Raw genomic sequence first — 21,678 nt, 5'->3', positions numbered from 1 at the left:
GATTATGCAGATTATTTGAACTCTTTTTAACTCAAAAACAGCATATGAAATGTTGCATCTGAGAAATGTGAAATTTGCTGATTTTGAATTTGTTGCTAGTAGAATATAAGTTTGGAGATTAAATCTGGTCGATCTAATCTATCTAATAAATTATTTCATTTGAGTAACAAAATAAGAGAACACATTTCTGTTGTTTCTTTGCTTAAATAGTTTCTTCTGTTTGAATAAAAAATAAAATAAAATGAACCACTGATAAATGTGTCTTACATGATTTTAGTGCTATAGATTGTTTTCTGTTGGTCCTAACTTGTTTTATTGGCTTGTCCCACAGCAAACTGGAGGCCATTACCTATATCATTATCAGGCCACCAAAGAGTCCCGCATCGTGGACATAGAGCGGGCTGAGCATGCAAAAATGGCATCGATATCTGATCAAGTAGATCGAATGTATGCCTCAAATAAAGCCCGAAATGATGCTGTGCTGGAGAGACTGGGACACTCATTTCAGAAAGGGAACTTGCCAAAACCACCTGCTACTCCCAGCAGAGGGAAATCCCCCCTCCAGCACGGAAGGACATTAAGCCCTCTTTTAGAGAAACCTCCAAGAAGGTTGAATGAAACAATCTGGGACTACAGTCCAGAGGTTTCCATCAGTTCCGTGAGCAGCAGCACCTCTGTAGACACACACACACCTGATGAGCTGAGGGCCATCTCTCACATAAGAAGCCCCGTTGATGAAACACCAGCTCGTCCTCCTGCAGCCCAACCACCCAGGAGAAGAGTGTCTCGTATACCTGTGTATACTGGACACCCCAAAGCAGGTCAGTACCTCTGACATAATAAAAGACATAATGATGAATGTTGAATGAACCCCTGCGGTTTCTTCCCAGCCTTCACCGTTGTACGTCTTTTCCATTACACAGACAAAAAGCTTGTCAAAGACGTGCAGCTCCACACCGCGAAGAATAAAGTTGGTGCTGTTTCAGATACTCTTCTCCAGGCTGGCTCCTGCCCATCACACACACCCCAAACCCTTACTAAGACAGCTTCAGAAACAAGCACCCAACCCAGAAAATTCATGAAATTAATAAAGAGAAAGAGTGAAGCATGTAAGTTGTTTGGTGGTTTTGTATACTTGTACATTACATACAACACTTTGAATGAGAGCAACAAGTATTTTCCTGTCTTGCAGGCAAAAAGGCAGCCAGTGACTGCAGCATAAACATGATAAAAGGTGCAGCTGAACTCCAGCCTCTGGCCAACCCTGAAACAAGCCTGATCAGCTGCGTCACCCTGCTGCTCTCAGATGACTGGTAAGACAGGGACACTGCTCAAGCAGACCTGCATATTATGTAGTTCCTGAAGTCACATTAATCTATTAAACAGGAAAAAGAAAATGGATGGTATGAAGACCATCCGAGCTCTGGCGCAGCATCATGCACAGACACTGAAAACCAAACTGCATGAAGTTTGTCTGCTGCTCAATGAGGAGGTATCGTCATAGGATTGTTTTTTGTATCCTTGATGGGAATTGCATGCACCATATGACAGCTGTGACTGATGGTTCTCATTCTTACTATACAGGTGAACAACCAGCGCACAACAGTGGCCTGTGGCGCTATAGACACCATAGCAAGGCTGTACATTCAGTTACAACAGACTATGGATCCGGAGGTAGAGCTGACCGGACGAGCCCTGCTGCTCAAACTGGCAGCAACCACCAACGCCTTCGTCCATAAGCAGATTAACTTAGCTTTGGATGACATGGTGGAAAACTGCAGCCACGGACGGACAGTCAGCACTCTCCTCAACAACGGACTGAAGTAAATGTACAGGAGAGGAAACATTCAGATATGATGTCAGCTGCCTTATGTCCTGCTTTTGTCCCTCCGCAGTCATCGCCGTAACGCCGTTAGAGGCAGCACAGCAGCACACCTGCAGCAAGTTGCCAAGAAAATCGGAGCAGATCGCATCCTGTCAGCAGGAAGAAGCTTCTCTGATCGCTTCCTGATTGCTGTGTCCAAAATGTCATTGGATGCCGCTCCAGCTGTGAGGTGGGTCATCAACTTACACATATTTAAATACTTTTGTTTACATTGTGTTTTTTTCCCCACAGTTGTAATAATTTCAGACCTAATGCAATTCTCCACAGACACCATGGACGGGCCATGCTCAAAGACCTGTCCCTGCATGGTGAATTTCTGCGCATGTGGACCAAGGTCGTCCCAGAGAAGGAAAGATGGTCCCTGCAAAAGTTAACCTTTTCTACCCCCAAACCTTTTTTTGAAGGCATCAGCTTGAAAATGGCACGCCCAATGAATGGTCTTAGTCTCTGTGCTTAGTTGGAATATTGATCTACATGTGCCGTGTAGTGCAGTAAATAAATCCAGTGTCCACTGAGTTTTTGTTGCTTTATTTCCAAAGGTGCTGAAACAAACAAAGTAGCACGGTCAAAGTAACTAAACTGTTACTCAAACTAAAACTTCTGCCGCAACGACTACGGCTAAGGTAGAAAAACTGTGTGCCTTCCTACCAACTAAGACAAAGTAGACCGGAAAGGGTGTGGCTTTAAAGGTAAAGCAAGGGGTGCCCTCTACTGGCAGAATAACAGAAAATATAGGCCACAAACCAAACTGTGTAAAACACAAAATTCTTTCTTGGTTCTTACACCCAAAATAAATAGAGTATATCTCAGCAACCACAAGGTGTATTTGAATACTTTCGGTGTAATAATAAAGGGAACACTTGGGAGATTTGCTCAGATGTGTCAGTATTAGTTTGTATGCCTCCTGCTCTTTGTAAATGAAGATGGCACAAAGGAAAAACGAAAAAAAAAATTCTCCTATCGCGGGTCTATTACAGCTGCAAAATTTAGAGTAAAGCCTCCAATACACTGCGATTTTGGGGAAGTCTGTGTTTAACACCAACTCAACTTAACACCAATAGGACAATAAGGTGTATAAAAATATTTATAAAGCCACATCCTGTTTTCTTTCATTTTTAAGAAGTTGACTTTTACAATAGTTTTGCTGAGCAAAAAAACACAATGTTTCATATAAAATTTGTCAAATTTAAAAACAAACCTGTTTATTTGTTTTTAAATGTTGCTATGACGATGATGTTGACGATGACACAGGTTAGAATGTTGATTGTCACCATAGAGATGCAGTATCTGAAAAGCTTTAGTCTTTTCAGACACAACTGAGTAGTCACCATGTTGCGAACAAGTTGCGTTTTCCGGAAAGAGATGGATAACAAAGAATTTTCTCTCACTGCTAAACGATCCTGGACATCCTGCTTCACTGCAGAAGTAAGTAACGAGCTCTTCTCATCTCTAACCCTCCTAATGTCCAAACTTCTTTTAGAGAAATAAATATATGCAAGTTTGATTGCTGCAGCTGAAGCATTGCTTTGAATGCTGATGTGAAGGATTCAAAGCAATGCTTCAGCTGCAGCAATCAAACTTGCATTTTCTAGTTCATATTTATTTCTCTAAAAGAAGGCTTTGTATGCCTCTGTGTGTTAGCCTGTCACCATGGTAACAGCATAGGAGACCTCAAAAACCACTCCAACTTTGAGAGCCTGGCGTGCGGAAATGATTCGGAATTAGAAAATTCAATACAAGTTTGATAGAGCAGCATCTAATGAGCGTTTTAAGTGCAAAAGACTGTCTCTGGGTTTGAACCTCCATCTGGTGTGCACATTCAAACACTGGATCCAAGAGCCATTTTAAACATTTATTTGGGCAGGATGACAAAGGGTTTCATACAATGGATGTGTGGATGTATGGATGATTTTCTAAATAAAGGAAAAAACTATAAAACATATATTATCATGCAGATAGCGAATCAGGCTAGCGATGTGATACTTCCGGTTAGCGACATGCTCTTTCCGGTTAGTGATATGCTACTTCCGGTTCACGGGTAGAGACACGGGACAAAAAACTGCACGACGCATGCGCACACACAGTCCTACTGCAGCCTGAATGGACTCTGTATATTACGAGGCACCACCTAGTGGTTTGGAGGACCCCCAAAAAGCGGGATTAAGCCGAATTAAGTGCGGACACGCTTGTGTGATAGCCAGATTTGAAAATAGGTCTGAATGTATCCAGTTTAAAGACTATCCAGATACAATCTTACTCTAGCTGGAATGACTTTCTCCAGTGTGAATGTGGCCACAGTGAACTAAAATGGAGTCTGTAGCGTGAAATTTGTAGGAGGAGATACATTTGGCGCATGACACCGAAATTGCTTAATATTTAAAAAACTATACTTTTTTTTAAAAAGTTGACCCGGAATGTTCTCTGTGAGATGAACATTTTGATAATTGAATGGCTGAAATCGGTCAATGTATGCTGAAGATGCTGCGCCAAAAATCGTATGGCAGAATAAAAAAGAAGAAGAAAGAGGGTGATTGCCTAGCAATGGCAATCAAACTAATAATATACGTTAAATCGCTAGATTATGCAGATTATTTGAACTCTATTTAACTCAAAAACAGCATATGAAATGTTGCATCTGAGAAATGTGAAATTTGCTGATTTTGAATTTGTTGCTAGTAGAATATAAGTTTGGAGATTAAATCTGGTCGATCTAATCTATCTAATAAATTATTTCATTTGAGTAACAAAATACACACACACATTTCTGTTGTTTCTTTGCTTAAATAGTTTCTTCTGTTTGAATAAAAAATAAAATAAAATGAACCACTGATAAATGTGTCTTACATGATTTTAGTGCTATAGATTGTTTTCTGTTGGTCCTAACTTGTTTTATTGGCTTGTCCCACAGCAAACTGGAGGCCATTACCTATATCATTATCAGGCCACCAAAGAGTCCCGCATCGTGGACATAGAGCGGGCTGAGCATGCAAAAATGGCATCGATATCTGATCAAGTAGATCGAATGTATGCCTCAAATAAAGCCCGAAATGATGCTGTGCTGGAGAGACTGGGACACTCATTTCAGAAAGGGAACTTGCCAAAACCACCTGCTACTCCCAGCAGAGGGAAATCCCCCCTCCAGCACGGAAGGAGATTAAGCCCTCTTTTAGAGAAACCTCCAAGAAGGTTGAATGAAACAATCAGGGACTACAGTCCAGAGGTTTCCATCAGTTCCGTGAGCAGCAGCACCTCTGTAGACACACACACACCTGATGAGCTGAGGGCCATCTCTCACATAAGAAGCCCTGTTGATGAAACACCAGCTCGTCCTCCTGCAGCCCAACCACCCAGGAGAAGAGTGTCTCGTATACCTGTGTATACTGGACACCCCGAAGCAGGTCAGTACCTCTGACATAATAAAAGACATAATGATGAATGTTGAATGAACCCCTGCGGTTTCTTCCCAGCCTTCACCGTTGTACGTCTTTTCCATTACACAGACAAAAAGCTTGTCAAAGACGTGCAGCTCCACACCGCGAAGAATAAAGTTGGTGCTGTTTCAGATACTCTTCTCCAGGCTGGCTCCTGCCCATCACACACACCCCAAACCCTTACTAAGACAGCTTCAGAAACAAGCACCCAACCCAGAAAATTCATGAAATTAATAAAGAGAAAGAGTGAAGCAGTAAGTTGTTTGGTGGTTTTGTATACTTGTACATTACATACAACACTTTGAATGAGAGCAACAAGTATTTTTCTGTCTTGCAGGCAAAAAGGCAGCCAGTGACTGCAGCATAAACATGATAAAAGGTGCAGCTGAACTCCAGCCTCTGGCCAACCCTGAAACAAGCCTGATCAGCTGCGTCACCCTGCTGCTCTCAGATGACTGGTAAGACAGGGACACTGCTCAAGCAGACCTGCATATTATGTAGTTCCTGAAGTCACATTAATCTATTAAACAGGAAAAAGAAAATGGATGGTATGAAGACCATCCGAGCTCTGGCGCAGCATCATGCACAGACACTGAAAACCAAACTGCATGAAGTTTGTCTGCTGCTCAATGAGGAGGTATCGTCATAGGATTGTTTTTTGTATCCTTGATGGGAATTGCATGCACCATATGACAGCCGTGACTGATGGTTCTCATTCTTACTATACAGGTGAACAACCAGCGCACAACAGTGGCCTGTGGCGCTATAGACACCATAGCAAGGCTGTACATTCAGTTACAACAGACTATGGATCCGGAGGTAGAGCTGACCGGACGAGCCCTGCTGCTCAAACTGGCAGCAACCACCAACGCCTTCGTCCATAAGCAGATTAACTTAGCTTTGGATGACATGGTGGAAAACTGCAGCCACGGACGGACAGTCAGCACTCTCCTCAACAACGGACTGAAGTAAATGTACAGGAGAGGAAACATTCAGATATGATGTCAGCTGCCTTATGTCCTGCTTTTGTCCCTCCGCAGTCATCGCCGTAACGCCGTTAGAGGCAGCACAGCAGCACACCTGCAGCAAGTTGCCAAGAAAATCGGAGCAGATCGCATCCTGTCAGCAGGAAGAAGCTTCTCTGATCGCTTCCTGATTGCTGTGTCCAAAATGTCATTGGATGCTGCTCCAGCTGTGAGGTGGGTCATCAACTTACACATATTTAAATACTTTTGTTTACATTGTGTTTTTTTCCCCACAGTTGTAATAATTTCAGACCTAATGCAATTCTCCACAGACACCATGGACGGGCCATGCTCAAAGACCTGTCCCTGCATGGTGAATTTCTGCGCATGTGGACCAAGGTCGTCCCAGAGAAGGAAAGATGGTCCCTGCAAAAGTTAACCTTTTCTACCCCCAAACCTTTTTTTGAAGGCATCAGCTTGAAAATGGCACGCCCAATGAATGGTCTTAGTCTCTGTGCTTAGTTGGAATATTGATCTACATGTGCCGTGTAGTGCAGTAAATAAATCCAGTGTCCACTGAGTTTTTGTTGCTTTATTTCCAAAGGTGCTGAAACAAACAAAGTAGCACGGTCAAAGTAACTAAACTGTTACTCAAACTAAAACTTCTGCCGCGACGACTACGGCTAAGGTAGAAAAACTGTGTGCCTTCCTACCAACTAAGACAAAGTAGACCGGAAAGGGTGTGGCTTTAAAGGTAAAGCAAGGGGTGCCCTCTACTGGCAGAATAACAGAAAATATAGGCCACAAACCAAACTGTGTAAAACACAAAATTCTTTCTTGGTTCTTACACCCAAAATAAATAGAGTATATCTCAGCAACCACAAGGTGTATTTGAATACTTTCGGTGTAATAATAAAGGGAACACTTGGGAGATTTGCTCAGATGTGTCAGTATTAGTTTGTATGCCTCCTGCTCTTTGTAAATGAAGACGGCACAAAGGAAAAACGAAAAAAAAAAATTCTCCTATCGCGGGTCTATTACAGCTGCAAAATTTAGAGTAAAGCCTCCAATACACTGCGATTTTGGGGAAGTCTGTGTTTAACACCAACTCAACTTAACACCAATAGGACAATAAGGTGTATAAAACATATTTATAAAGCCACATCCTGTTTCTTTCATTTTTAAGAAGTTGACTTTTACAATAGTTTTGCTGAGCAAAAAAACAAAATGTTTCATATAAAATTTGTCAAATTTAAAAACAAACCTGTTTATTTGTTTTTAAATGTTGCTATGACGATGATGTTGACGATGACACAGGTTAGAATGTTGATTGTCACCATAGAGATGCAGTATCTGAAAAGCTTTAGTCTTTTCAGACACACCTGAGTAGTCACCATGTTGCGAACAAGTTTGCGTTTTCCGGAAGAGATGGATAACAAAGAATTTTCTCTCACTGCTAAACGATCCTGGACATCCTGCTTCACTGCAGAAGTAAGTAACGAGCTCTTCTCATCTCTAACCCTCCTAATGTCCAAACTTCTTTTAGAGAAATAAATATATGCAAGTTTGATTGCTGCAGCTGAAGCATTGCTTTGAATGCTGATGTGAAGGATTCAAAGCAATGCTTCAGCTGCAGCAATCAAACTTGCATTTTGTAGTTCATATTTATTTCTCTAAAAGAAGGCTTTGTATGCCTCTGTGTGTTAGCCTGTCACCATGGTAACAGCATAGGAGACCTCAAAAACCACTCCAACTTTGAGAGCCTGGCGTGCGGAAATGATTCGGAATTAGAAAATTCAATACAAGTTTGATAGAGCAGCATCTAATGAGCGTTTTAAGTGCAAAAGACTGTCTCTGGGTTTGAACCTCCATCTGGTGTGCACATTCAAACACTGGATCCAAGAGCCATTTTAAACATTTATTTGGGCAGGATGACAAAGGGTTTCATACAATGGATGTGTGGATGTATGGATGATTTTTCTAAATAAAGGAAAAAACTATAAAACATATATTATCATGCAGATAGCGAATCAGGCTAGCGATGTGATACTTCCGGTTAGCGACATGCTCTTTCCGGTTAGTGATATGCTACTTCCGGTTCACGGGTAGAGACACGGGACAAAAAACTGCACGACGCATGCGCACACACAGTCCTACTGCAGCCTGAATGGACTCTGTATATTACGAGGCACCACCTAGTGGTTTGGAGGACCCCCAAAAAGCGGGATTAAGCCGAATTAAGTGCGGACACGCTTGTTGATAGCCAGATTTGAAAATAGGTCTGAATGTATCCAGTTTAAAGACTATCCAGATACAATCTTACTCTAGCTGGAATGACTTTCTCCAGTGTGAATGTGGCCAAAGTGAACTAAAATGGAGTCTGTAGCGTGAAATTGTAGGAGGAGATACATTTGGCGCATGACACCGAAATTGCTTAATGAACACAGTTAAATTAAAAAATATATATTTAAATGTACTACTCATACATATTATGGGCAACTAGTCAACAAGTCAACAGGTACACAGGTGAACAACAGGTAAGAAGCTTTCCGCTTCTCCACACTGGCCACACCGACTGTGAAATTCCAACCAATAACACAATAGTTCTCGGACACAACCAAGAAAAAAGTTCTGCCCAGACAATGTGTCAAGGACCGGCAGCGAGAGCTGCTGGACCAGCGCTCTGGGTAGCCTATAGTGATGCATACTGGGCAGCAGACACCACTGAGATGTAGCACCACAGGTTACTGTGTAAGCCTAAGCAAGAACAGTTCCTTAGTTTTATGGAAAACAAAGAAACTCAACCTGTAAAGTAGAATATATGTAAGAGTGTAAAATATATATACAGCAACTATTGGAACATACTGATGATTACAAATACAAACAGTAGTGTATGAAGATAACCATGGAACAGCTGCCTTAGCTAAAACCTCTGTGAGCAGACAAAGATGCAAACACATGGACATTAAATATCTCATATTAGGAGAGTAGGATTTTCCAGTAGAAAACTTTATTTCCTGATGAGGGTGTGGGAAGGTTAAGGTACTGTGTTATGTGGTTGACTGTAATTCTTCATGACTGTTAGATGTATACATGAATGACGCGACTGCGGAGCATGCGCAGTTGTAGTGCAGCTATAGCAACAATTGTGTTTGTAGTTATACAAACATATAATGATAAACATATATATATATACATATATATAACACATATAAACATATATATGATATATACATACAGCAACTACTGGAATGTACTGATGATTACAAATACAAACAGTAGTGTATGAAGATATTTAACTAATTAGCTAATTAACTAATTAGCTAATTAGCCACAAGTTTTACCTCCAATGAGGCTAGTGGGTATACACTCCTCGCTCCTCACTCTTACTGGCGAGTGACAGCGTTTGAGAGGACAACCTAACTGAGTGACTCCCCTGACCACAGTAGAAGCACTCACCAGCTCTCTCCCACTGTTCCTGCTCGGCAGGTGAAACGCGACTGACTATGGTGGCCTGTGCTGAAGAACCGGAAGTAAGGGTTCAGGGGGCGGAACCGGAAAGACTGCCGACAGCCAGTGTTGACAGATTGCCCTGAATTTAATTTGATTAATTTAAATAAGAACGGCAGTGTCCTCCCACTCAAACAAGGATTTTATTCTGACATAATGAAAGTTTAGCGTAATAAAGCTCTAGATCGCTACCAAAGAGTATAGAATTAGTTTAATTTTGTCTTAAACAAAAAACATTACAATAAATAATTTAAACAAAAGGCAAAAAAAAGTTTTTTCAAAAAATTATAAATATATATAAATTTATAAGTGCTACACTTAATGGTAGTAAAAGTAGTGGTACTACTGGTTATTTTTCTGAGGATAAAAGAAGGTCATTTATTTAGAAAGGCATTTTTATTTTACTGATTATGTTGTTGTAAAAGCAAAAGACATTTACAATTTCTAATGATTTTAAAAACATCAGATCAGGATGAAGAGAAGGAGAGGTTCTGCAGGTGCTGACCACAGACGATTTCTCTGTTCTCATCCTTTCTGCCTAATGTTTTGCTCACTTTTTCCTTTTTGTCAGCGCTCTCAATGTGTGGTCAGCACCTCTCCTTTGATCATCTGTTGACATGGCAACAACCAATGATGTCACAACTGAGGATATCACAACTGAGGATGTCACAGTGGTCAGTCACTGTACAATTCCAGATGGAACATTATGATGTCACAACTTATGATGTCACAGTAGTCAGATGATGTAATACAGGAAGATGCAACTGTTCCATCTGAAATTGTATAGTGACTGGATTCTGGATTCTAAATTCACTTATAAACATTCAACTCACATTCTTTACATTAAACTTTTGAGGAGTAGTCATGTCACTTAGATGGTTAAAGACACTTTTTTTCAGCCCATCAGAAACAGATGACTTGAATACCAATGAAGACCAATCTACAAGAGAAACATGGACAGAAGAAGAAACTCTTGACGCTCCTGATGAAGCAGTGCTGCAGGGGGACATAGATGTACAGAGATATTATAAATATCTGACTGACATCAGGCTCATTGAACCCGTCTCAAATGACAAATATGAAGTGAAGGCCTTAAAGACCAAGCATAAAGCTGGAGAGGAGCAGCTCAGACAAGAGGTAGACTGTCTGAAAACCCAGCTCAGCAGTGAAGTGAATGAGCTGAGATCACTGTTAAATCTTAAAGACAGAGAACTTGAGAAGCACTTGAATGATATCAACCATCTTTCAGTAACACTGTCTGCAACAACTTCTTTGATGGACACATACAAGAAGGAAGTGGAGTCTTTGAAGGGATTACTCAGTGACAATGAAAAGGACATTGAGGCCCTAAAGACCCAGCATGAAGCTGGAGAGGAGCAGCTCAGACAAGAGGTGGACTGTCTGAAAAGCCAGCTCAGCAGTGAAGTGAATGAGCTGAGATCACTGTTAAATCTTAAAGACAGAGAACTTGAGAAGCACTTTAATGATATCAACCATCTTTCAGTAACACTGTCTGCAACAACTTTTTTGATGGACACATACAAGAAGGAAGTGGAGTCTCTGAAGGGATTACTCAGTGACAATGAAAAGGACATTGAGGTCCTAAAGACCCAGCATGAAGCTGGAGAGGAGCAGCTCAGACAAGAGGTGGACTGTCTGAAAAGCCAGCTCAGCAGTGAAGTGAATGAGCTGAGATCACTGTTAAATCTTAAAGACAGAGAACTTGAGAAGCACTTGAATTATATCAACCATCTTTCAGTAACACTGTCTGCAACAACTTTTTTGATGGACACATACAAGAAGGAAGTGGAGTCTCTGAAGGGATTACTCAGTGACAATGAAAAGGACATTGAGGTCCTAAAGACCCAGCATGAAGCTGGAGAGGAGCAGCTCAGACAAGAGGTGGACTGTCTGAAAAGCCAGCTCAGCAGTGAAGTGAATGAGCTGCGATCACTGTTGAATCTTAAAGACAGAAAAGTTGAGAAGCACTTGGATGATATCAACCATCTTTCAGTAACACTGTCTGCAACAACCTTTTTGATGGACACATACAAGAAGGAAGTAGAGTCTCTGAAGGGATTATTTAGTGGCAATGAAAAGGAGCATAAAGCTGGAGAGGAGCAGCTCAGAAAAGAGGTGGATTGTCTGAAAAGCCAGCTCAGCCAGACAGCAGAAGAAATTAAACAGCTGAGAGAGAAGAAAAATAAGGTGTGCTTCAGGACTCTAATGGAGGACAGCTGTTCATCCGTGGATCTGGACAAATCTCGATGGGCTCCATTGAGTTCCGTGGTGAACGGATCATGAAGAAACAGAGAAGCATACGGACGCCTGTCTGGTGTGTGTTCCCTGAAAATGATGATGGCAGCATCAGGACTCCGAAGGAGGAGGCAGTTTCTTGTCAAACCAGCAGCACAGAGGAGGCTGTGAGCTGTTCATCGGTGGATCTGGACGAAGCTCCATGTTGCTCAGCTCAGGTCATGAAGACCCAGAGCAGCACTCTGGAGGATCAGCCAAGACAAGAACTGGACTCTGTGAAAAGCAGAGCCAGAGAGATGGAAACAAAATTAGAAAAGCTCAACAAAAAGAAGCCTTTCTGGTGCTTGTTTCAAAGAACCAAAGGTGGCAGCAACAGGACTCTGAAGGAGGAGGCAGTTCCTTGTCAAGCCAGGAACATAGAGGAGGCTGTGTGTGGTCTGAAGGACCAGCCAAGACAAGAACGGACTCTGTGAAAAGCAGAGCCAGAGAGACGGAAACGGCATCAGAAAGGTTAACGAAGAGAAGCCTTTCTGGTCCTTTTTACATGAACACCATGAGGTGGATCATCAGAGGATCTGGAGGATGGAGGACAAGCCTTGGCTGGTCTGCAATCTTGTGAAAAGCCAAGCCTGAGAGATGGAAACAGCATCAGAAAGGTTAAACAAAGAGAAGCCTTTCCGGTCCTGTTTCCTTAAAGATGATGGCAGCAACAGCCACTAGAGGTCAAAATCACCACTCTGAGACCTGCAGCTATGTGAAAGCAGTTAGGCTGTATTACGGCCTGATTATTTGTCGAGAGAGTTTACTTCTGTGATTGTGGTCAACGCTTACGTTCCTCCATCAGCTGATGCCGAGGTTGCCGCTGCTGTCATCAGCTCCCCGTCTCCCGTCTGCAGACGCAGCCTAAAGCTGGATCCATACTCCATGAGAACAGCCACCCGGACGTTTTTCCTGTTTTCCTAACAACAAGCCGTGGATCACCAGCGACCTGAAGACTCTACTCAACGAGAAGAAGAGAGAATCGCATTCTTTGACTTCTCCAGTGCCTTCAACACCATCCAGCCTTCATTACTGGGTGAGAAGCTGCTGCTGATGGGTGCTGGCACCCGCCAGCTACAGGTAATCAGTGATCCAGGAGCCCCACAGGGCACTGTGCTTTCTCCATTCCTGTTCGCCTTAAACACCTCAGACTTTCAGTACAACTCAGAGTCATGTCACTTACAGATGTTTTCTGATGACTCTGCAGTTGTGGAGTGTATAAGTGGTGGACGGGAGGAGGAGTACAGGAGGCTGGTGGACAGATTTGTGGAGTGGGCTGGAGGGAAGAACCTGCTGCTTAATGTAAACTAGACCAGAAAGATGGTGATTGACTTCAGGAAGAAGGGAACAGTATCGCAGCCCCTTTGCATCCCGGGTAAGGATGTGGAGATGGTAGAGGAGTACAAATACCTGAGCGCCTTTTCCAAAAGGCTCAGACAGCTTCGTTGTCACACAGACCGCTACAGGAAATCTTTCCTACCTCATGCCATAAGACTGTACAACACCTCATCTCTGTGCCAGAGATAACACGGACTCACTGCTGTAAGGGACAGATCTTGCACAAGTTTTCTTACTTTCAAATTGCACAGTGTTGTTCTTGTATATCATATAATATCATTTCATATCTTCATACCAAATTGCACAATCCGAGTTAGGCTGATATTTATACCTGCATTACAAATTGCACATTTTTTGCTTTTGCACTTTTATCTTGCTGTAAATAATGTTTATACTGTTTAATTTTTACCGTTAGAATATATTTGTTATTATTTTGGTATGCTTAAGTGACTGTATTTGGCTGCTGCAACAGTGTAATTTCCCAGCTTGGGATGAATAAAGTATTTTCTATTCTATTCTATTCTATTCTATTCTATTCTATTCTATTCTATTCTATTCTAACATTCCACCCATTACACACTAATGTTAAACTCTGAGGCAGCCCAAAAAATACTTGATTGATAAACTACTTCCAGTTCAAAAACATATCAAGATAACCAACATTTGAATACAAGTTTAATAGTTGAACATTTTGTGAGTAGTTTAAAAGTTGAATGGTGTCTGTCAGTTAAACTATCACAGAGTTTTAGCCTTTCAAAGTTTAATGGGTTGAAAGTTATCCTCCATTCACTTTAATGCAAAAATCATTTTAGAAACTGTTTTATCATTCGAATAGTTAAAATAGTTTAAAAATAGTTCAACACAATTTGAAATGTAGTCGAATAGCTAAACAGAATGATAGTTTAACAGTTTCTGTAGCTTAAAGTATGACAAAGTAGTTGAAGGTCAAAGTTGATGCTGGGGTGCTCGGGCCCTAAAAAACGAAAATAAAAACATGTTTTAATTGTTCTTCTATTTATTATGAACAGTTTATATTGTATTGTATATTTTGAAAAAGATACTAATGTGCACTTTTGAATAAACATTGACAGTAAGAAACGAAGCTCTGGACAAAGCTCCAGTGACTTTTCCAACAGTGTAAATCGACTTGCTTTTGGAGCCAGCCCCTAGAGGCTGCAGTGTGAACAGCACGTGTTAACACTTGTGCACTTTTCAGCAGAGGTAAACATGTTTAGCATCAGACTGGCAGCTGTCTGTCCCACCGCTTCTGGATTTAGCTGGGAGTTAGGTCATCTTACTCCTCCTGATGAATGTTGAGGAGCCCTAAGGACGAGAAATTAGCACTAGTGTGAGGTATTCAAGTTTTTTATATTGTTAAACCACCAGCGGCCATTAAGGACTTAAGTTGCTGCACAGATGGCATTCTATCACAGTACCATGCTGAAATTCAGTGAGCTGAGAGTGGGCCCATTCTTTCACAAATGTTTGTAAAAGCAGTCTGCATGCCTAGCTGCTTGGTGTTAAACACCTGTGGCCATGGAAGTGATTGGAACACCTTCACACCTGGAAATTCAATTATTTGGATGGATGAGTGAATACTTTTGGCAATACAGTGTATGTATTGTCAATTAAATGTAAAAAAGGAAAAGAATTAGTATTTTTGCACACTTTTCCAAGAGTTTAAATCGAGCCAACTGGACTCGGAAGATTGTTTTTTGAAGACATTTCGCCACTCCTTCTTGTGGTTTCTTCAGACCCCGTTTACACATAGCCGGGTATTTTGAAAATACCTCCGGTAGCGTTTGCATTTCTGTCGGTGTAATCACTTTTTACGTGTTTGCATTTGATACAGCTCCTCTTAATATGAGGAGCAGAGACATGTTAGGTCTCCACAGTGGCGTAGGAAGCATTAAAAATGTGGGGGGGACACCTTCTGTGGGTGGGTGGTGAAAAAAAGTACATCAGTATATTATGAAATATAACATAATAATATGAAGTAGTTGCGATTTCCTGTGGATTTTAACAGGTTGTTAAACTATTTTACCTACAGAAGTAAACACTTAATGACTATTTCAGAGACAGATTCAACAAAAACTCTGTGACAAACAGAAACTAATTCCAAGTGAAACAACAGTTTTGTCAAACAGAGACAAAAAACTGGCAAATCCCATAGAAAAATGAACCAAACTGCTTAATGCAGATAATACTGAAACTAAAAATACTAACTTACAAAAAGTCTTTATCTTTATTTGCTTATAAAACTGCTCAATTCACAACAAACCTTGTGGATGTGTTTATAATGATGCCCTGCCTCATCTGCTACATCAGTGTTCCCCTGTTCATATAATGCCCCACTGTGTCCTGACGGTCCATCACATGTGTTTTATTCTTGCTGATAAGAATAGGAGCAGGTGGCTGTGCACTGGCTAGGCGAGGCTTAAGCTAGCAGGCTAACAGGAGCTAACCTGGCCTTATTACAATATGGGTTAATGCTGAAAACAACTCTAACTCTCCGTGTCTTTGTTAGGAATCTCCTCATGTCCATTGTGTGTGGGGAGGGAGCAGAAAAGGCAACAACATGTCGTCAGACAAATAAAACCGTCTACTGTAACTGAAAGTAAACAGTAGCTTCCTCCCAACTTTTCTAAGTTGATTTAACATCAATCTAACGTCACCTGGGGCCATGTGACAAAGCAGTAAGGCTTCAGCATGAGCTGGACTTTGTGGGATGACACTGACGTTACCTCCTCCAGCTTCGAGCAGCACTGACGGTTCTCTTTACGGTGTTTAACGCTCGCTCGAAGAAAGCCACTGGCTTTGTTAGGTCCGTTACTATAGTAACGGTATTGCAGCGCTGTGGTAACCAGGAAAACATGGAGATTTCAGCGGTGAGGTTATTCTCTTATGAACCAACTGGAACGGAGTTTTTCACGAGCAATCGAAACAGCGTTAGGTGGAGTTTCCTACTCACTAAATGTGGGGGGATCCAAACGGGCCGTTTTAAAATGTGGGGGGGACACGTCCCCCTCTGATATAATGGTAGCGACGCCTATGGGTCTCCAGGTTCAGCAACTTTGGAACAACTTCTGACACTAAGAGCCAGACTGAATTGATGAGACTTCTGATTGCTCGGCTTTCTCCTTCTTCCTACACTGCCACCCACAGGCCTGGCGTAGTTATGATGGCTCTTGGGAACGTATTTATGCGGGTTAATGTAAACTGAAACTTTTTTGAAAACGATGTTATTTCGGAAAACGGGGGGAAGGAAATATTATGAATATGTGTAAACAGGATCTCAGACGGAGGCTGAATGCAAAACTCTCTGAACAGCATCTCCTCCTCAGAGCGGCTTCTCCTCTGCACAAACACTGCAATAAAAACACACACAGCACTTCAGCACCATCACACACTGAATGAACTTTCTGTCTGTGTCTGGATAAAACAGCTCTTCTACCTGAGAAAGGATGTGGTGTTAAAAAGAGGGCGACCCACGCCACGTTCAGGAGAGCCACACCGACCTGGACAGTCCACTGCATGTTCCCGTCTGCTGCAGCTTCATGTGTGTGTGTGTCAGCAGGTGTGTTTCTGTGCCATTTTGTTCCATTTACACTTAAACACAAAACCACTGTGGTATTTTTTTAGCTGAATGTGTGATTTAACTTCACACAAACATAACACACACTGGAGCACATACATAGAAAGTGAACACATTTAAACTTAACCAGAGCTCAGTGTTCACTTCACAAACACACACACACTTAAGCACAAAGAGTATGAGGCAGTAATGTGCTGTAAGTTTGTTAGCAGATCATTATAGTGTATTACAGGTGAGAAATAAAGAGGAGGCAACGTTTGGACATTATGACTGTATTTGTATGAAGATAATGTGCTAATACAAAGCATATAAAAACATTACACAGAGGATAAGCAGGTCAATATGAATTCCAGGTAAATATCAAAGCCATGATTATACTGTTACACAGTAGCTGGAGCTGAAGCTGGACCAGGCAGCTGGAAGGAGCTCTCATCCAGAATCCTCATGACGTCCTTAACCCAGCCCTGGCTGGGATCCACACAGACATGCCTAGACCTCGTGGTAACAAAGCTAAATGAAGAGAAGGTTGTGTTAGCTTCTGTGAGGAAACAGTGACAGAAAACACAAAAATTTAAGAGTACTGAGAGGCTCCTTAGACTTACACGGCTGCAGCCCTCATGCAACGGTCATCAGTCATGTAATATGAACTGATATGTTTTGGGGGAATCCTTGTTGGATAGTAAGTGAAACAGCACTTATCAGGACCGATTTCTAAAGAAAATCATATGTGGTTAATATACTGTGGAGAATGAACATCTAATTATGAATAATATTATATATTTTTTATTAAATATCATCTTACGGTTGCAGAACACTGTGGACAGCAGGGCAGCTCCCAGGATGCAGAGCAGCAGGATGTGAGCGCTCCTCATGGTGACTCCTCTGTAGTTGATAGAGATGTGGTCTTTGAACACAGCAGCTGGTAAAGGGACCAATACACAGAGACAGCTTTTGGATTCAGTATGTAGGTCGATATGCAACAAAGAGTTTATTAGAGGGCCTCTTTTTTTAATCGCTGTTTATATTTTTTTTTTTTGACGGATCAGGCCCTAACATCTGTCTTAAAAAAATTCAATCAAAAAATCAAAAAAATTGATCTCCATTAGAAGAAACATAACATATCATTATAAAGTGAATTGGGACAATGTTTAATGAACACAGTTGAATTAAAAAATATATATTTAAATGTACTACTCATACATATTATGGGCAAACTAGTCAACAAGTCAACAGGTACACAAGTGAACAACAGGTAAGAAGCTTTTCCGCTTCTCCACACTGGCCACGCCCACTGGAAATTCCAACAAATCACACAATAGTTCTCAGACACAACCAAGAAAAAAGTTTTGCCCAGACAATGTGTCAAGGACCGGCAGCGAGAGCTGCTGGACCAGCGCTCTGGGTAGCCTATAGTGATGCATACTGGTGACCACAGGTTACTGTATAAGCCTAAGCAAGAACAGTTCTTTAGTTTTACAGAAAACAAAGAAACAGCCTACAGGAGCTCAACCTGTAAAGCAGAATATATAGTATATAAGAGTGTAATATATATATATACAGCAAATACAAATACAAACAGTAGTGTATGAAGATAACCAGGGAACAGCTGTCTTAGCTAAAACCTCTGTGAGCAGACAAAGATGCAAACACATTTTACATTAAATATCATTTTAAAAGGTCCATGGTAAACAAGGGGAAAGTGAACCTGGTACATTGCACTACTGAAGAGATGGCTGCTGACACCATGACCATGCCTGTCACTAAATACAAACTAAACAAGTTTGCAGTTTGGTGTTTAAAATAGTGGAAGACATCCATGTCTGTATTTTATCTTATGTGTTTTTTTCTGCATCCTGAGTACAAGTACTCTTTTTAGTACTCTTTCTCTATTTAGAGTACTCAGTGTGATGTGTGGTTGTGCTGCTGTTTTGCTGGGATGCAATGTTTCGTTTGCACCACAGCGAGGCGCAATTCTGTGAGGAGTGTTTGTTTTGATCTTGTACATCACGCCATTTTGTTAGTAAAAAGACAGTAGAGGAATAAAATGAGAGTTCATCCGTCCATGATTAAAGAGATGTGATTAGTGTCAAATAAATATGTCTAAGAGGGCTAAAGAATACTATGACCTCTGTCAGATTATTACCCGAGTTCAGAGATGGTTAACCTGCAAAGCTCAACATCAATAAACGCTGAATCTACTAAGAAAAAAGTTGAAGAATCCATTACGTACGCTCCTCGTTCCTCACTCTTACTGACGAGCGACAGCGTTTGAGAGGACAACCTAACAGAGTGACTCCCCTGACCACAGTAGAAGCACTCACCAGCTCTCTCCCACCGTTCCTGCTCGGCAGGCGAAACACGACTGACTGTGGTGGCCCGTGCTGAAGAACCGAAAGTAAAGAGTTCAGGGGTCGGAACCGGAAAGACTGCCGACAGCCAGTGTTGACAGATTGCCCTGAATTTAATTTGATTAATTTAATTAAGAACGGCAGTGTCCTCCCACTCAAACAAGGATTTTATTATGATTTATTATTATTATTTTATTTTATTATTATTATTTTATTTATTTATTACAATAAAATCCTTGTTTGACAGATGAGGACAGATGTGTGTGTTGGTAGATGTTAAAGGGCACGTGACACAAGCCATACATAGTTGGCATCTTGTGCACAAATGTATTGATTTTGGTAGTTCCTTCTGTCAGATCCTGTTCTGAAATGTTTTCAACAGAAAGATGGCAGATACTAGCAACATCCAATGTTTCAAAAATTTGGCTGGTAGAATATTATCAAGCGCAGGGACACTGTAAAACAGCAGCCAGCTCTGGTACTCTGCTGCCTTCCAGTTATGTGCTTCCCTCACAGTTCTTGGAACCCTTGGTACATCAGACAGAGGGTATATAGACAGCAACCGATGATCTACTTGGTCTCTACGTGTGCCTATATACCATGGACTACTGTGGTGCTTGCTGTTGAACCACAGATCTAGCAGTTGTTTTGTTACTCCCAGTAACACACAGTACATGTAGTCCACAGGGAAACTCTAAATCAAAGCCAGTGGAGGGATTCAAAAGGGCAAGTGGTGAGACAGTTTAAACTCCAAATACATGATCAAGGCCATTCAGTTACCTTCAGTCACCACACTCTAAAACATGATTGTCTCGGCTTCCATGACTGGATAGACCCTTGTAAACTCTCACAATCTGTCACTCATTCAGACATTGGCCACAACCATATGCTCCATTGAACTGATGTATTCCTTGAAGCTGTGGAAATATATGGTCAAACTTGGTCAAAATATATGTGTGTTTGCACATATGGTAAAAGTGTATGGTTGCTCATAGATCGAGACCTCTGACTGAGGCCATAAAGTATTCTGATGTTTAATGGTTAGTTTAGAAATTCGAACTGCAAACCCCTTAGTTGACCCAAAGATGAAACACAAGCTTGCCAAAGAGATAAGATATACTCAAGGTCGTAACAGGAGGACCTGACACACACTCACATCAAAGATGTGAGTGGGAGAACTTCAATGTCTTTTAGTTTCGTATACGCCCTCCACCTTGTGATTATTGAATATGCATGTTTCACTGAAAAACATTACCTTTTATGCCTTTCTATGTAAATGTAACCACACCTTGTTGTCAGATTAATAAAACGAGCCTAATGCATGGGACGGACAGAATGCAAATGGTCAGCTGCAGGAGCAGATCGAGGGGTCTGTATTGAGCTGTGCATTCTCCCTTTATATAAAGGCGAAACTGAAACTGTTCAGTACTGGTTTTCATTCAATGTTCTGTGCATCGGGGACGGAGTCTGGGAATCCGGGGTGACCAGATCAGGTCACAACAAAGCATACATCGAGCTACAGCATCACAGGAGCATAGTACAGGAAAGACCTTTGATTTTTTTTCTCTGTGTTGTTTTTTTTGGTCTTTCCATTTCACCCCAGATTTGTTGATTGTTTCAATGTTGTCCACAAACTGCTTGAGGTAGAAAGACATGTCAGGTTTTCCCCTTGAAAACCAAACACCTGCTAAAAGAATGTTCTTAAAACTGATTTTGGCTGGGAGTTCATTAATCACACATCTGATTGGCTACAGTGAGTGTGATGAGGAGATAAACACTTTAAGTCCATCACAGTTCCACAGAAGAGTTATGTCATCTTTGTGAAGAGGGAGTGTTTCATACATCTCTGCTCTGCAAGCATCACTCCGCCTCCAGTATGAACAGAAGCTGAGTCTCTTTCTAAGATGTCTCTGATTTGAGTTGATAGAGACTGATATAGAAGTTTCCTGTCTTCAAATGATCATTTTCATCTACCTGTGCAGTGCAATAAGGACACTGTGGGCTTCCTTTTGGCAGATTTTACAAATAATTATTTACAAAATGCATGGTGACTGAATCTGATGGGGCTTGGAATAGTTTCTTAAAAAGGTGGTGAGATTGTGGCAAAATATTATTACATGGTAACAAAATATTTAAGTTTAGGAGGTCCTCCAGTGCTGAGGCTGTCAAGTTGTGCCTTACAGAATAGGACAGAAGAAGTACTACAGACTGTGCAAGAGTTATACCTGACCCTGGGAAAAGCGTTGCTCCAAAGTTCTCTAATTCTGCGCTGAAACTGTCAGGGCTGATGTCATGAATGCTGTGATCCCTG

General features: G+C 41.4%; 1 protein-coding gene across 2 annotated transcripts; it reads right to left on the bottom strand.

Annotated features, from left to right (window-relative positions):
- Nucleotides 1–17,275: 17,275 nt before the first annotated feature.
- On the bottom strand, nt 17,276–19,423 carry LOC114451049 (C-C motif chemokine 5-like). 2 transcript variants are annotated; one of them, XM_028429577.1, is made up of 4 exons: nt 19,341–19,423; nt 17,822–17,938; nt 17,622–17,730; nt 17,276–17,529 (listed from the first exon to the last, which is right to left on the bottom strand). In XM_028429577.1, the coding sequence occupies exons 2-4, from the start codon at nt 17,889–17,891 to the stop codon at nt 17,400–17,402; spliced, it is 309 nt and encodes a 102-aa protein (XP_028285378.1). In that variant the 5' UTR covers nt 17,892–17,938; nt 19,341–19,423; the 3' UTR covers nt 17,276–17,399. The 2 variants fall into 2 exon arrangements, with proteins under 2 accessions (XP_028285378.1, XP_028285379.1); XM_028429578.1 differs by having other exon boundaries at nt 19,250–19,371.
- Nucleotides 19,424–21,678: the final 2,255 nt, after the last annotated feature.

The sequence above is a fragment of the Parambassis ranga genome, chromosome 18 (genome assembly GCF_900634625.1).
Source record: "Parambassis ranga chromosome 18, fParRan2.1, whole genome shotgun sequence".
Taxonomy (NCBI): Eukaryota; Metazoa; Chordata; class Actinopteri; family Ambassidae; genus Parambassis; species Parambassis ranga.
This window is presented reverse-complemented; position numbering and strand designations above follow the sequence as displayed.